The 13,411-nt window shown below is 40.5% G+C and overlaps 1 protein-coding gene across 1 annotated transcript in view; it reads left to right on the top strand.

The window, feature by feature from the left end:
* The first annotated feature begins 2,631 nt into the window (after positions 1-2,631).
* col28a2b (collagen, type XXVIII, alpha 2b) overlaps positions 2,632-13,411 on the top strand; it is a 53,540-nt gene continuing 42,760 nt past the window's right edge. Inside the window, exons 1-3 of the mRNA XM_017715578.2 lie at positions 2,632-2,711; positions 3,173-3,361; positions 6,078-6,652. Coding sequence (XP_017571067.1) covers positions 3,178-3,361; positions 6,078-6,652 — 759 coding nt within the window. The 5' untranslated portion in view covers positions 2,632-2,711; positions 3,173-3,177. The remainder of the gene's footprint in view (positions 2,712-3,172; positions 3,362-6,077; positions 6,653-13,411) is intronic.

Genomic DNA, 13,411 nt, shown 5'->3' with positions numbered 1-13,411 from the left:
TGTTCTATCCTCAGATCATGCAGCTGAACAGAGTGGATCATGGGGCATATTATCATTCAGCTGTTCATCATGCTCATCTTTGCTGAATCGTTCTCAGGCAACATGTGGCTGTGTATCAGAGTATGTTGGCACAGAGCAAGTTGGAACATCAGCAGAAGGAGCTGAATCATGTCAGAAATTCCTTAGAGATAGCTCACCTTGGCCTTTCAAGTGCCATTTATAGTAACATAGAGTGTAAAAGTATAAAGTATAGAAGATCTATTGACAATGAAAGGGGGTTCGCTATTGGGTTATGGATGGCAGAAACTATAGTAACAAAGACAGTTGAACTGGTCAGTGTTCCCATAGGAATAGTGACTAAAGTGACACCTGCATTTAAAGCTATGGAAAACACATCAGTACATAGACATCAGGTTTGGAAATGGGGGTTAAAAATTCTGATTCAATGGTCATAAAATCATAGTCAAAAATCATGGGCACTGACCTACAGAGCTGTAGTAAAAGTTATATAGACAGATGAGTCATCCTTCAAAATATTCTACACAAGTGGGAAAGTGCATGTGTGATGTACATGCATGGTACAGGCCTGCATGCTTGGGTCTGGTGGTTCTGTTATGTGGTGGGGGGCGTTTTGTTGGCATTGTGTAGGTCCACATGGCCCCTAAAGCTGGGCATACACCAGTGGGTAATCGGGACAATTTCCAGTGGGCTGATATTGTTTTGGGGTGGGTAACTATAATCTAATGCATAAACTAACATAAGTTCATACATGCTCAGACAAACTATACTTGTTACATCCAAGTGCATACTTGTTGTAATTGAGGGGTTAAAGCAGCGCCCCCCACCTTTGCCCCATTATACTGATTGTAACTGAGTCTCATACAATGCAGATTAGATGAAGCTAAACTTAGCTTTTTATTCTCTTTTCCCGTTACACCATAAATGATGTGGCAGTTACATTCAGATACCTGTAGGGTTACTAGCCTGAAGCTGAAACGAAATCAAAAACAAGATATGGCTAGAGGTGTAAATGAAATTGTGTTGTAAAGTCAATTTGTGGGTTGACAGCTTTACTGACGTCTGTTCTGCTCAGAACTTTGGTTTAGGGTTGTCAGATTGCTTCTATAGTTAAAAATTGTTCAAAGCCTGATAAATTGCTTAAAAAAATTGTTTAAATATATTTTATATGATAGGACCCCTGATCCCTCCCAGTCAGAGAGGCTAATAAATAGCAATAGTATTTCAAACATAACTATTCCTTCTACGCATACCAAATTTTGTCCACCTGCCAAAGCCCTTTTCCCCCACAGAATCCAACCAAAATCCATCCAACTGGATGGGAACCTGCCCAGTCTACCATAGAGGTATGTGTCAATTTAAAAATGAAGCAAAAAAGTTTTTAAAAAGTAGTAGCAGCAATGTTGAAGCCTATTTTGTCATAATTTTGTCTGCATTTACAAATAACAGTATGTCATATAGTGTCAGAAACCACACAATTGAGATTACCTAACAACTCGACACAGTTTCCACAATGCTAATTGGTGGCCTACAAGCTTCCATTACTTGTAGCTACCTTAGCCCTGTAGCTACAATGACAAGCGAAAGGAGCTAACTTCATTCTTTAAACATGTCTTGACTGATTGACTATATTTGCGGTCAAGTGGAAACTGTAGATTTAATTTTTCCAAACGTCCTCCTTTCATGTCTACTTACTGAGTCTAGTTTAGTTTTCACAAAGTCCAGTTTCACAAAGAAACTGCGAATAAGCTGCCACAACCCTCGTCAAAGGCCATAAATATCTCACTGTTTTATGTGCCGGTCCCCCTTAAAATTCCATATGAAGTTTAAAATGTTTCTTTTTTGCATTCAGAATTGTAAATTGGCTGGCCTATGTACATGTATAGCATTTGGCAGACACTCATCAAATTTCATTACTTTTTACACAGGTAGGCAAAGGTAATGTTAGGAGTCTTGTCTAAGGACTCTTATTGGTATAGTATAAGGTCCTTGCCCAGATGGGAGATCAAGTACTCAAGTCATATTCAACAATATGACAATGTATTTTTTTTTATAGCGCCTCTCTTAAAAAAAATTCAGAAATGCTTTATCACTGAAAAATGGTGCTTTGACTTCAATTAATCTTTCAATGCACAGAAAAAATGTTATTTAATGCCAATAAATATATTTATGCAAAATTTATGATTAACAAAAGCAATATTTTACATTAATTAAATTCTAAAAAAGCCTTTTTTACAGTGTGAAATAAAAATTTCGAAGACAATTGGCATATGCTGATGGCTGAAGTAATGGGGGGAACGAAGAGACCCAAAGTATTGCCTTGTAGTTACTAATGTTAGGGTTAGGCAATGGTGTAGCATTACTCAGCTACAGTATTCCACAAGTCAATGAAGATCCTTTAAAAATGCTTGTGTGTGTGTGTGTGTGTGTGTGTGTGTGTAAGCGTCAGTAAGCCAGCAGATGTGCTGTACACGGGTTTAACTCCCCGTCACACCTCTCTCTCTCTCTCTCTCTCTCTCTCTCTCTCTCTCTCTGAGCTTGGAGTCTCTCCTGTATCTCATCTTGTGTTTTTTGTCTTTTTTCTCTCACACACAATGTTAACAGGGAGATCAGAGAACATTTTGTAGCGTCTGATCTTGTAGCAGCTTTATTTCTGCATTTCTGCTGAAAATAGTACAGCATCACAACAAAAGGTGAGTCTAAATGTGTTATTGATTCAACATTACATAATATTTTTGCTATTAATAATTGAACTTAATTATACACAGGCATATTATGCAGACTCTTTTATCTTAAGACCTAATACTATTGAATCACTACTATGAATTACTCTGTAACAGATGAAGTATTCAGTTTCTTCTATGACACTAATGTGAAAGTTCTGCAATTACGCAAAATGATGAACCTTTGCTCATGACTATAGTTTTGTTTGTATTTTATCATGCATTTCTTTTTGATTATGGTTTTATTAATATGTAGTTATTTTTAATGAATCACTTTCTTTATGGGCTTGTCACACTTAAGGGGAGTTGACAAGTTCATTTATTAGTTACTCTGTTTTTTATTTTCCACTGAGTGCTTATTAGGGTTTGTTTGTGAGTCTGAGTGCTGTACGTATAGCATTTATCATGCGTGTGTTTGTGTGTGTGTGTAGGCTCAATGCGGCTGTGTGTGCGCTTGCTGGTTTTGCTGTTCGGGCTACAGTGTGTTTGGGCTCAGCAGGATGAGTATGATGAAGAATATGAAAATGAAGGAGAAGAAGAAGAAGAAGTGAGGAACGGCAGGAGCAGAGGCAAAAGCAAGCTGTTGACAACCAACATAACACCAAAAAACAATGCACAATGTAAGAGAAATGCCACTTAACTCGTCAAAAACTCAAGCATATCACATCTAAACCTCATAATGAAGCGTAATCAGCTAATGTGTCTCTAACAGCCTTAACAGCTCTGCTGCTGTGTCCTAATTAACCTATTCAGGCTCCACCCATTCTTTCATAACGACTGTAGCAAGGTTGGACAAGCTTTGCAGATTGCTGATATTCTTTTCTGTTTAATAAGAAATTGCAGACTTTGTAGAGTTTTTATTACCATACATGTATGCAGAGTGCACCGCTGATTATTAATGTTTTTCACTTTGTATCTGAAAGGTTGTACTGTTAGGATAAATGGTGTACATTTTTGCCTTGCTAATAATTAGTTGTCATTTCCAATCTACCAAGTTTTGATTACAATATTGCTACAACAATGTAATCCACCTCTGTAGCATTGAGTAGCAAAGTTATGTCGCTAATCTAAACTCCAGGCCAAATTCGTTGCTTTGACTGGCAACATTCAACTAAACTTCAAAATCTATGAAACTGTATGAAAGAAAACATTTGTGGGTGGAGCATGGATAAGTCAGTTACTTACTAAGCAGTCATTCTCATTGATTTTTGAGTATGTAATATGTTGTATATTCACAAGTGCCAATGTTCAGTATGGTTAAAAACGTAAGTATGCATACACAGGGTCAGTTGATTTTTGAGTCCAGAGTACCCCATGTGAAGCATAAAGGGTGGGGTTATTCTCAGCTTTCAGCAGATCATGTATAAATAGAATGTTCAATGACGATTGGAAATTAATGAATGAGTCTCGGCATCAATTTTCACTCATTGGGAGCTCCAAGGTAGCTGAAGCTTGAATTCAGGTGTTCCAATCACTTCCATGGTGTATAAAGCCGAGCCCCTCGGCCTCCAGACTGCTTCTACAGAATGGGTCTGCTTCTCTAAGAATGGGTCGCTCTCAGGAGCTCAGTGAATTCCAGCATGGTACCGTGATCGGACGCCACCTGTGCAACAAGTCCAGTCGTGAAATTTCCTCAATACTAAATATTCCACAGTCAGCTGTCAGTGGGATTATAACAAAGTAGAAGTGATTGGGAACGACAGCAACTCAGCCACGGAGTGGTCAGCCACATAAAATGACAGTGCAGGGTCAACGGATGCTGAGCTGCATAGTGCGCAGAGGTCACCAACTTTCTGCAGAGTCAGTTACTTCAGATCAGCTCAAGAACAGCGTAGAGAGCTTCATGGAATGGGTTTCCAGGGCTGAGCAGCTGCATCCAAGCCTTACATCACCAAGTACAATGCAAAGCGTGGAATGCAGTGGTATAAAGCGCCATCACTGGACTCTAGAGCAGTGGAGACGAGTTCTCTGGAGTGACCAATCACGCTTCTCCATCTGGCGATCCAATGGACGAGTCTGGGTTTGGGCTAGGCCCCTTAGTTCCTGTGAAAGGAACTCTTGCAGACCAATAGATTTTGGACAATTTCATGCTCCCAACATTGTGGGAACAGCTGGTGACGGCACCTTCCTGTTCCAACACGACTGCGCAAAAGGTCACAAAGCAGGTCCATAAAGACGTGGATGAGCCAGTTTGGTGTGTAAGAACTTGACTGGCCTCCACACCTTAACCCGATAGACCCGATAGATTTGGAGCTGGAGAATGAAGCGCTGGCTGTGCAACGAGTGGGCGGAGCTCGTTACTGTGATGTAGCAACAAGCTGCTTGTTAAGGAACTATAATTTGGCAGAAGGAACTGCTAACATTAAAACATATTACACGCCTCTTTATTAATTTTTTACTTTATTTAATTAACTGTTGTATAAAAAGCAATAGAACACTCGAGGTCGTGTGTTATTGCTATAACATCATGGCTGTGACGACTAAATCACAGCCGTGATGTTATTTTGCGGTAACACACTCCCTCTCGTGTTATATTGCTTAGGACACAGTACACAGTCATATGCAAAAGTTTTTAGAAAAAAAAAAATCATATAATGTTAAATGTGCTGTTACCTTTGCACAGGCCACATTTTGTTTAATTTTTTTAATATGTTGAATTCCTCAAATTAATATTAATTCGTATTAAAATGGTCAAAAGCATGTTGTCTTTAGAGAATGTATTAACTTTTTTTCAAAGTGATCAAAACATTATGCATAAATATTTGCATATGCCTGTATATTTCATAAAGCTTCAGCTGCCATTGTAAACACTCCAAAGTACAGCTAAAGCTCCTAGTCCAGATCATATGTGTTAATGTTTGAAGGTTCTTTTACCAGCTCTGTGTAATTCTCACCTCTGGATTATGGGGCATGTGGGATGCTGATTAAACTGTGGAATTTCTAGCCTGTGCAAGTCACTGGAAATGGCCGGAAGAGCTGATTTTATCTACGCTGCTTCTTGTTTCTCCTGCTCTCCAGGTTATGGGTTTTATTCATTCTTCTCTGCCCTGAGGGTAGTTTCGTGACTGCCATGTGCATGCTCCATCATATATGTGATTTATTGAAGCCTGTAGTTCATTTACCCACTCCTGCAGTGAGTATTCTATATTACATGATACATCTTACTGCAGCCTAGATATTAAAGAGCATTTGGAGGTCACTGGTTTAGCCCAGAGGTTTGAACTTTGTTTTGGGTTCATCCAGCTGCCTTGTCACTTTAATGGCTGCACAGGATCTGATTCACGCAGTAGTAAATCATAAATCTAGTGTTTCTTGTTTTATTTGATCTGTCCTCAGCACCTGTGGATGAGGACTGCTCTCTGGAGCTGGCATTTTTGTTGGACAGTTCAGAGAGTGCCAAAGACAACCACGGACAGGAGAAGCAGTTTGTGGCTGATGTAATTGAACGTGTCCAGAACATTCGTCTCCAGACTGGACGTGGTTTGAGTTTTAGGTCTGCCCTCCTCCAGTATAGCAGCCACGTGATCCAAGAGCAAACCTTCAGCCAATGGAGAGGTGTGGCCAACTTCAAAGCTAACATTGCTCCAATGTCCTACATTGGGCAAGGGACATATTTGACCTATGCCATTACAAACCTCACTAATTTATACCTGAAAGAGTCAGAGGCAGGCAGTGTGAAGGTGGCCATTTTACTGTACGATGGCCAGTCACATCCAAAAAACCCTGATATATTCTCTGCTGCTGCTGATGCTAAGAACCAAGGTGTTCGCTTTTTCGCCATTGGCGTCACGCCTGCGGCCAATGAACCTCCAAAAATGGCTCAGTTGAGGCTTCTGGCCAGTTCACCCTCATCACGCTATCTACACAACCTCCAGGACAAGGGCATCGTGGAGAAGATCATTAAAGAGCTGGTGAGTACCATAAAGGCTCAATAAGTGTTAACCCTTAAACACTTACTACGTAGTAATTAATCTTAAGGCTTCAGAAACTACAATGAAATTAAAATGCAAGTTTTGTACTTATGAGTAATTGAAGTGTGAATCCACATACAGACCCTGAGAGCTTAAGGGGTTAAAGGAATAGTCTGGCAAGAAAAATCTAATTCATCCAATTTCCCCCCTTATTCCAAAAAACCATCAATCAGCAAAGAGTAGTTTAGTGTCTAAAGTTTGTATCTTTAGTTTTGTACTGGAGCTAATGAGTAACGGAAGCTTACACCCACCTATTAGCACTGAGCTAACTGCAGGTATAAATCATGGCACTTGAGGTGTAACAATGCACAAATTTACCAATGCAATACATGCATGATACATTACACACAATACAGAAGTAGAAAACAAATTCTAACATAACTTACAGGTTTTTCTTTTCTGTTGTTTTTTTTATATTTATCAAGTTTGTCTCTTTTTGATTTCCTATGATGGCTTAATTTCAGTGTTTTTAAAGAAACTATTTATAGTGGTCCTCTTTAGAATTCGTCTAGCAAGCATGTTTGCTATGTTGTGTGCTGATTCTAAAATAGTTTGTAAACAAGTATTGATGGTGTTTCCTTTGAATGTTGTATGTTTTTTGTATTATTTACTGGGTAAGTATTCTCCCATCCATCCATCCATCCATCCATCCATCCATCCATCCATTTTCTAAGCCGCTTCTCCGTCAGGGTCGCAGGGGGGTGCTGGTGCCTATCCCAGCAGTCAGTATTCTCCAAAAAAAAATAGCTGTATTCTGAATACTGCCTTTTCAAAATGTAACTAGGACTGAATACAGATTCCCAATACTTGTAATTACAAGTTTCTGCTTGAATCCTGTAGCTCCCAAATAGCTGCTGTTTCTCAGGTTTTCTGTATGAGGCTAATGTTGGCTTCCTATTTACCAGCCCATTATTAGTATTTTCAGTTCCACCTTAAAAGGAGAATGTAACTGCTGGTCCATTTAAGTGAATAGTGAATAAAAACCTAACTCCAACGTCATGTTTTTGGTTTCAATTTTGAACACCACTGATGCCATAGCTGTCCATAATTGGGTGCCCAGGAGGAGGAGATGCCTGGTGGACTGTGTAATTGAAAGTCTCAGGTAGTGGTGAAAATGAATAAAACACATATAGTCTATATTATTTGCAATGTTTACCTTTACCTCATTGTTTATGTTACCTGAGATGCAGAACTGATAACAGCAAGTCAGGAGAGCTTTTGGATAACTAAAAAGTTTGGGCTCAGTGAATTCTAGTATCTCTAAGTTGCGTTAACTTAAGAAAAACAATGTAATCAGTTACCTTAGAATCTTAAGTTTAACTGACTTTGATATTAACGGTTTTGCAACATTTGACTTTCTACTACAACTGTTCTTTTAAGGGAGGCATGTCAAACTACATTCCTTCCAGACCACAGTTCTGCTTAGATTACTATTTAACCCCATCTTACTTGCCAAATTCACTTCATCCAGGTCAATTAACTCATGAGTTGAATCAAGTGTGCTTAATGAGGCAGAACACTGAAGTCTGCAGTGCTTTGTCCCATGTGGACTGGAGTCGGACACATACTTTAAGGGGTTTCACTAGCCTGAACAGAGAGGATGTTTTTGTGAGATGTGGGATTCGCTTATAGGGCATAAATAAATCATACTCTCATGGTAGTTTGGTACATGTGGTCTAGCTGTATATTTACGAGGTGTTTGGCCTTTTTGCCAGGCTCAAATGTTGACCTTACCCTGGGTCATGTTTAAGGTTTCACAAAATGCCACCAAGGGAGATCATTGAAAGTGTTAGCACAGCTGCTGAATTTTCTGCTTTGTTATGTCATAAGGGAAGCATCACAAGATTTTACTACTGTTTTCTTGCTTTGAAGGGGAGAATTTCTTGCTGTTTGACTTGTTGTGAAGATGACTGAGGGGCTTTCTGAGGGCCAGATGTGTTTGCTTCTGGGGCAGTCCTGGAGAGTTAGGAGCACATGGCAGACTTTTGTGTTTCCTTTGCTCTACAATTTGGATCATCTGATACGTTTCAAGTTCTACTTATGATGATATGTTGCAAAATTAGAGGAGTTTTGGGGCTGGGGTTGAAATTCTGAGAATCTTTGGTCTCTCTGGCCTACAGTTGTCCACCAGCTAGCTTCTAAAACTGGGTGTCCATTAGTTGGTTGCAGATTATTCAAAGTGAAAAATACCAGTCTCTTACTTACAATTTGAAATTTTTTTTTTCTTCAGTTTGTACGTTCCACTGTAATTGAACTGTATCCTGGTTCTAAAATCTGAGCCACGCTCAAAGCCGGAAGTGCACACATGACGTGAATTCTGTATTATAGGGCCCATACCCTACAGTCTTCTTATATGTAACTTATTTCCTTAACATCATATATCTGTGGTTTTATTTTCACCATAATTTGTTTTCACATAAACATTTTCAAAACCTCTTTCATCCTTTAGAATTAAACAAGCTGCTTTTGTTACTGTGCCTTTAATCATCTATGTAAATGATCTGTCTGTTGATCATTTACATTTACAGCATTTAGCAGATGCTCGTATCCAGAGCGACTTACAAAAAGTGCTTTGTCTGTGTAGAGAAAGGATTGTATATTTATAGGTGAGAGAGAAAGCCAGTGTTGAGCTCAGATGCTGCTAGAAACAGAAGTCCATGTTGGTACCTAGAGAAAAGAAACATAGTTAAACACTGCGCCGTGCAATACCATACATTAGTGCAGTACAATACGTCACATTAAATACTTAACTCAGTGTGCACTTAAGTGCTGTATAAAGAGATGTGTCTTCAGTCTGTGTTTGAAGACCACAAGAGACTCAAGTGGTGAGCTGCCATCCATGAAGAGATGTCAGTCGGAAATGATGAGATATGGGAAGCCTGTGTCAGAAGCTGAGAAAGAAAGCATTAGTTGAGTGTCATTGGCATAGCAGTGATGAAAGAAGCCATGAGAGGATATTAAATCACCAAGAGAACTAGTGTAAAGTGAAAAGAGGACCCAGGACTGAGCCTTATGGGACACCAGTGAAGAGCCTGCATAGAGAGGATGTGGCCCTTCTCCATGTTACCTGATAAAAGCGATTCCAAAGTTGGTGAGGACGTCCAGAAGGATTGTATGGTTGACCATGTCAAAAGCTGCTGAGAGGTAAAGAAGAATCAGGACAGACAGTTTGGCTGGTCTTGCTGATTGGAGCTTCTCAGTCACTGCTATAAGGGCAGTTTCTGTTGAGTGTGCTGGTTTGAAACCAGACTGGTTGGGGTCTTGCTGGTTCTGTGTGAGAAAGAGAGACAGTTGATTATAGACTGTATGTTCAAGAATTTCTGGAAGGAAAGAAAGGAGTGATACCGGTCTGTAGTTGTTGACATCTTCAGGATGGAAAGTACTCTTGCAGTCTTGAAAGCTGATGGAACTCGACCTGATGACGAGTTGTTTACGTGAAAAGTGATGAAGGGCAGTAGAACCATGGAGATTGATTGGAGCAAAGTGGATGTGGGATCCTGTGGGCAGCTGATTGGATTACTGGATTTGATCAGCTGTAGGACATCATGAAAGACAAGAAAACATTTTAAGGGACTGAGAACAAACGGTCTAGTGGAAGGAGTAGAGACAGAGGGAAAAATGGCAGATTTTATCAACTTTTTCCTAAAAGAAGGTGACAAAATCCTCAGGGGTGAGAGAACCTCTTCTCTTGGAGGGGGAGGAGGAGGGTGGAAGAGAGAGGAGAAAATGCTAAAGAGCTTGCATAGATCAGATGCTGATGCTTCCTCTGTAGAAAGATGACTTTGCAGCAGTAACTTCAAGTGAGAACTTAGAAAGGAGACATTATTAGGAGTGAAGATCTCAGACAAGCTGGGGAGGAGGGAGGAATGGAGTGCAGGTTGTGTCGAGTAGAAGAGCATGATGGGGTGGAATGGACAGGAGTAGCAGGGAGAGAGAGTGTGAAAGATAGGAAGTGGTGATTAGAGGGGTGAAGGGGAGTTACTGTAACATCCAGCGCAGAGGTAGGTCTGCTGAATATCAGGTCCAGAGTGTTGCATGTTCTGTGCATCAGCAGAGTCTTGTTGAGTGTGACGGTGATGAGCTGTGTATTCTGATCACCCTCTATTCTGGCTCATTCAAAAAATAGTCTCAGCTGAAACACTACAACTCCAATGTGAATGGGCAAGCTGAAGTGCTGTAGGCTGAATGGGTTTAAACATGTAACTATGCTGGTTTTCATGACATCACCAGGGCCGGATTAAAAGAATGGGCTGAAAGGGCTGCAGTCCCGGGCCTCGCCACTAGGGGGGCCTCCGGTCGCTGAATGTCAAATGACAAAAATTAATAGAAAAAAAAAAAAACGAAACAAGCGAAAATGTCGGGCCAAAGGAAACACGAGAGCGGAGCAAAAAAACGAAAATTACAATCAATAAAAAAGGAAAGAGCGACAGAATTATTACAGAAAACACCCAAATTAACCAACATGTGGAGTAGTCAGCCTGCTGTAGCAGCTACCACCAGCAAAGAGGCAACTGTCAGTGATGGACAGCAGCCAACCACCGCTAGCCAACTAACCAGCCCAACTAGCCAGTCTGCTAGCAATAGTGCTACAATCTCTGAGGAAACAAGTGATGGAGAAGAACCAGTGGGTAATGTAGCAGATGAGCCTGTTGATTCTGAGGCAGGGGCGAAAATAGATATATCAACAGATATTGCATGCTGGGGAGAAGTTAATGAGGAGATGCGAAGCTATTGGGTCGGAAAGGGAATTGAAGCACCCACACAATGTCAACTTAAAGATGCCGATTTTTCGGCTTCTGAAAGGAGCTATAAAAATCAGAAGCGATGTCTGAGCAAAACATTGTTCAGTCGCTCGCTCAGAAATGGAGAGAAGGTGGCAAGAGAATGGTTGTCTTACTCCCCATCTACTGGAAATGTGTTTTGTTTTTTTTGCAAACTATTCAGTAACGATTCAGTAATGATATTAAAGCTACCCTTGAATTGAAATGAATTGAATTGAAGTGAATTGAATTGAAATCATAATACCAGTTCACTTTAAACGGTAGTCTGTCATAGATTGGTACTGTGTACGCTGATGTGTCAGTGGGTTTGTGTGAGGTCATGCGTCAGAACATCATATGAAGGGCCTCATCCTGGTAATTAGCCCCGGGCCTCAGGAAGTGTTAATCTGGCCCTGGACATCACACAAACCATTCATTCAGACAGGGCTGTTTTTGTTGCTTCATTCTCATGTAAGGAATGCATGGATTTGGGAAGTGAACAGGAGATTATAAAAGTTTACATTTGCTGTGAGAGAGGGTGCCTGGCTACTTTTACGTTTGCTGTGAGAGAGGGTGCCTGGCTACTTTTACGTTTGCTGTGAGAGAGGGTGCCTGGCTACTTTTGCACCTCTGTTGCTTTACCAACTTTAAACATTGGCTAAAGTTATCATTTTTAACTATCTGTTCAATTTGTCAACATGCTAGCACAATGCTCAGAGTTTGGTTCTTTTGCGTTTATTTTATAGGCAGTTTTTCTGTATACAAATATAACTGGGTGCAAGCACAGTCAGGGGCTAAAACCGCTTTGGTAAGTTAGCTGGTCATAGGATGTTAGTCAACTGTTGTAGCCAAGTGCTGAGTGTAACCCACAACTGGCCTGAGCCTGTGAATGCACAGCTGGGCAGTACATGTGGGAATATGCCCAAGCCCCGTTTGCAAGCTCTTCAGAGTGTCACCCTTATACTCAGCCCAATTCATGCTGGCCAATGATGAGTCTCAGCCGACGCTGCCGCGAACAGACGAGCTTCGGCTGAATCTTCATGCCTCTCTTCTGGGGTGGTACCATTAGTGTCGCTAAGCAAAGTAAACAGACAATTCAGTTTACCAGTTAAGCTATGACCTCCTGAATAAAACCAATATTATTTAGTTTAGCTATCATTGATTTGAACCACACACAGCACTTACTCACTCATCATCTAACTAACGCTGACAAACAGAAACAAACCAGTGTTCTGACAAATTGTGTGACCTTGTCAAAATGTCTTACCATAGTGCATATTTATAGATAGAGCTCTACACAAAACTGTAGGCATGATATTTTGATAGCTTAAATTACACAAAGCTGAGGTCAGCTTCTTATTTGCCAGCTGCTTGTTCAAATTTTCCTTAAATGGTGCAACTGTTGCATTCTAGCCCCTCAGGCCACTGCCCACTCAGGCACCAATTAAGGTGGAGCGGGAAACTGCAAACAAGAACCTGGCGAATAGCAGGCTGATTTAAGGCTCATCTAAATCACAGTGACAGAAAATGCTACCACTGTTAAAGATCTGTTGATAGCTGATCAATAAAAAACATTACATTCAGATAGAAAGCAGTGCTGTACAGACTTTTTTTTTCCTTAGGGACTATCAGGACTTGAATCTGCCCTTTTGATGGCCTGGATTCAAAATTTTCTGCAGTGTTTTTTATAGCGATGTGATCCCCTCAGGATATTAACCATTCCCTAAGCATTTTCTCTGCAGTTTGCTGCACAACAACTCCTTGTCATTGTTGCTTTATGAAGTGAAGAGAGCTGCTTTCTGCCATAAGGAGCGCCGCTTTCTGTTGTTCCTGCCTCCTAGTTACACGTGTATCTACATGATGACGTTGCACAGAAACCTGTCTATGGCAACCTGTTGATTTGCTGACAACTAACTTTATATAAACTGAGCGAGTTTCA

The sequence above is a fragment of the Pygocentrus nattereri genome, chromosome 26 (assembly GCF_015220715.1).
Source record: "Pygocentrus nattereri isolate fPygNat1 chromosome 26, fPygNat1.pri, whole genome shotgun sequence".
NCBI lineage: Eukaryota > Metazoa > Chordata > Actinopteri > Characiformes > Serrasalmidae > Pygocentrus > Pygocentrus nattereri.
The sequence above is the reverse complement of the archived record's forward strand: the minus strand, read 5'-3'. Positions and strand labels throughout refer to the sequence as shown.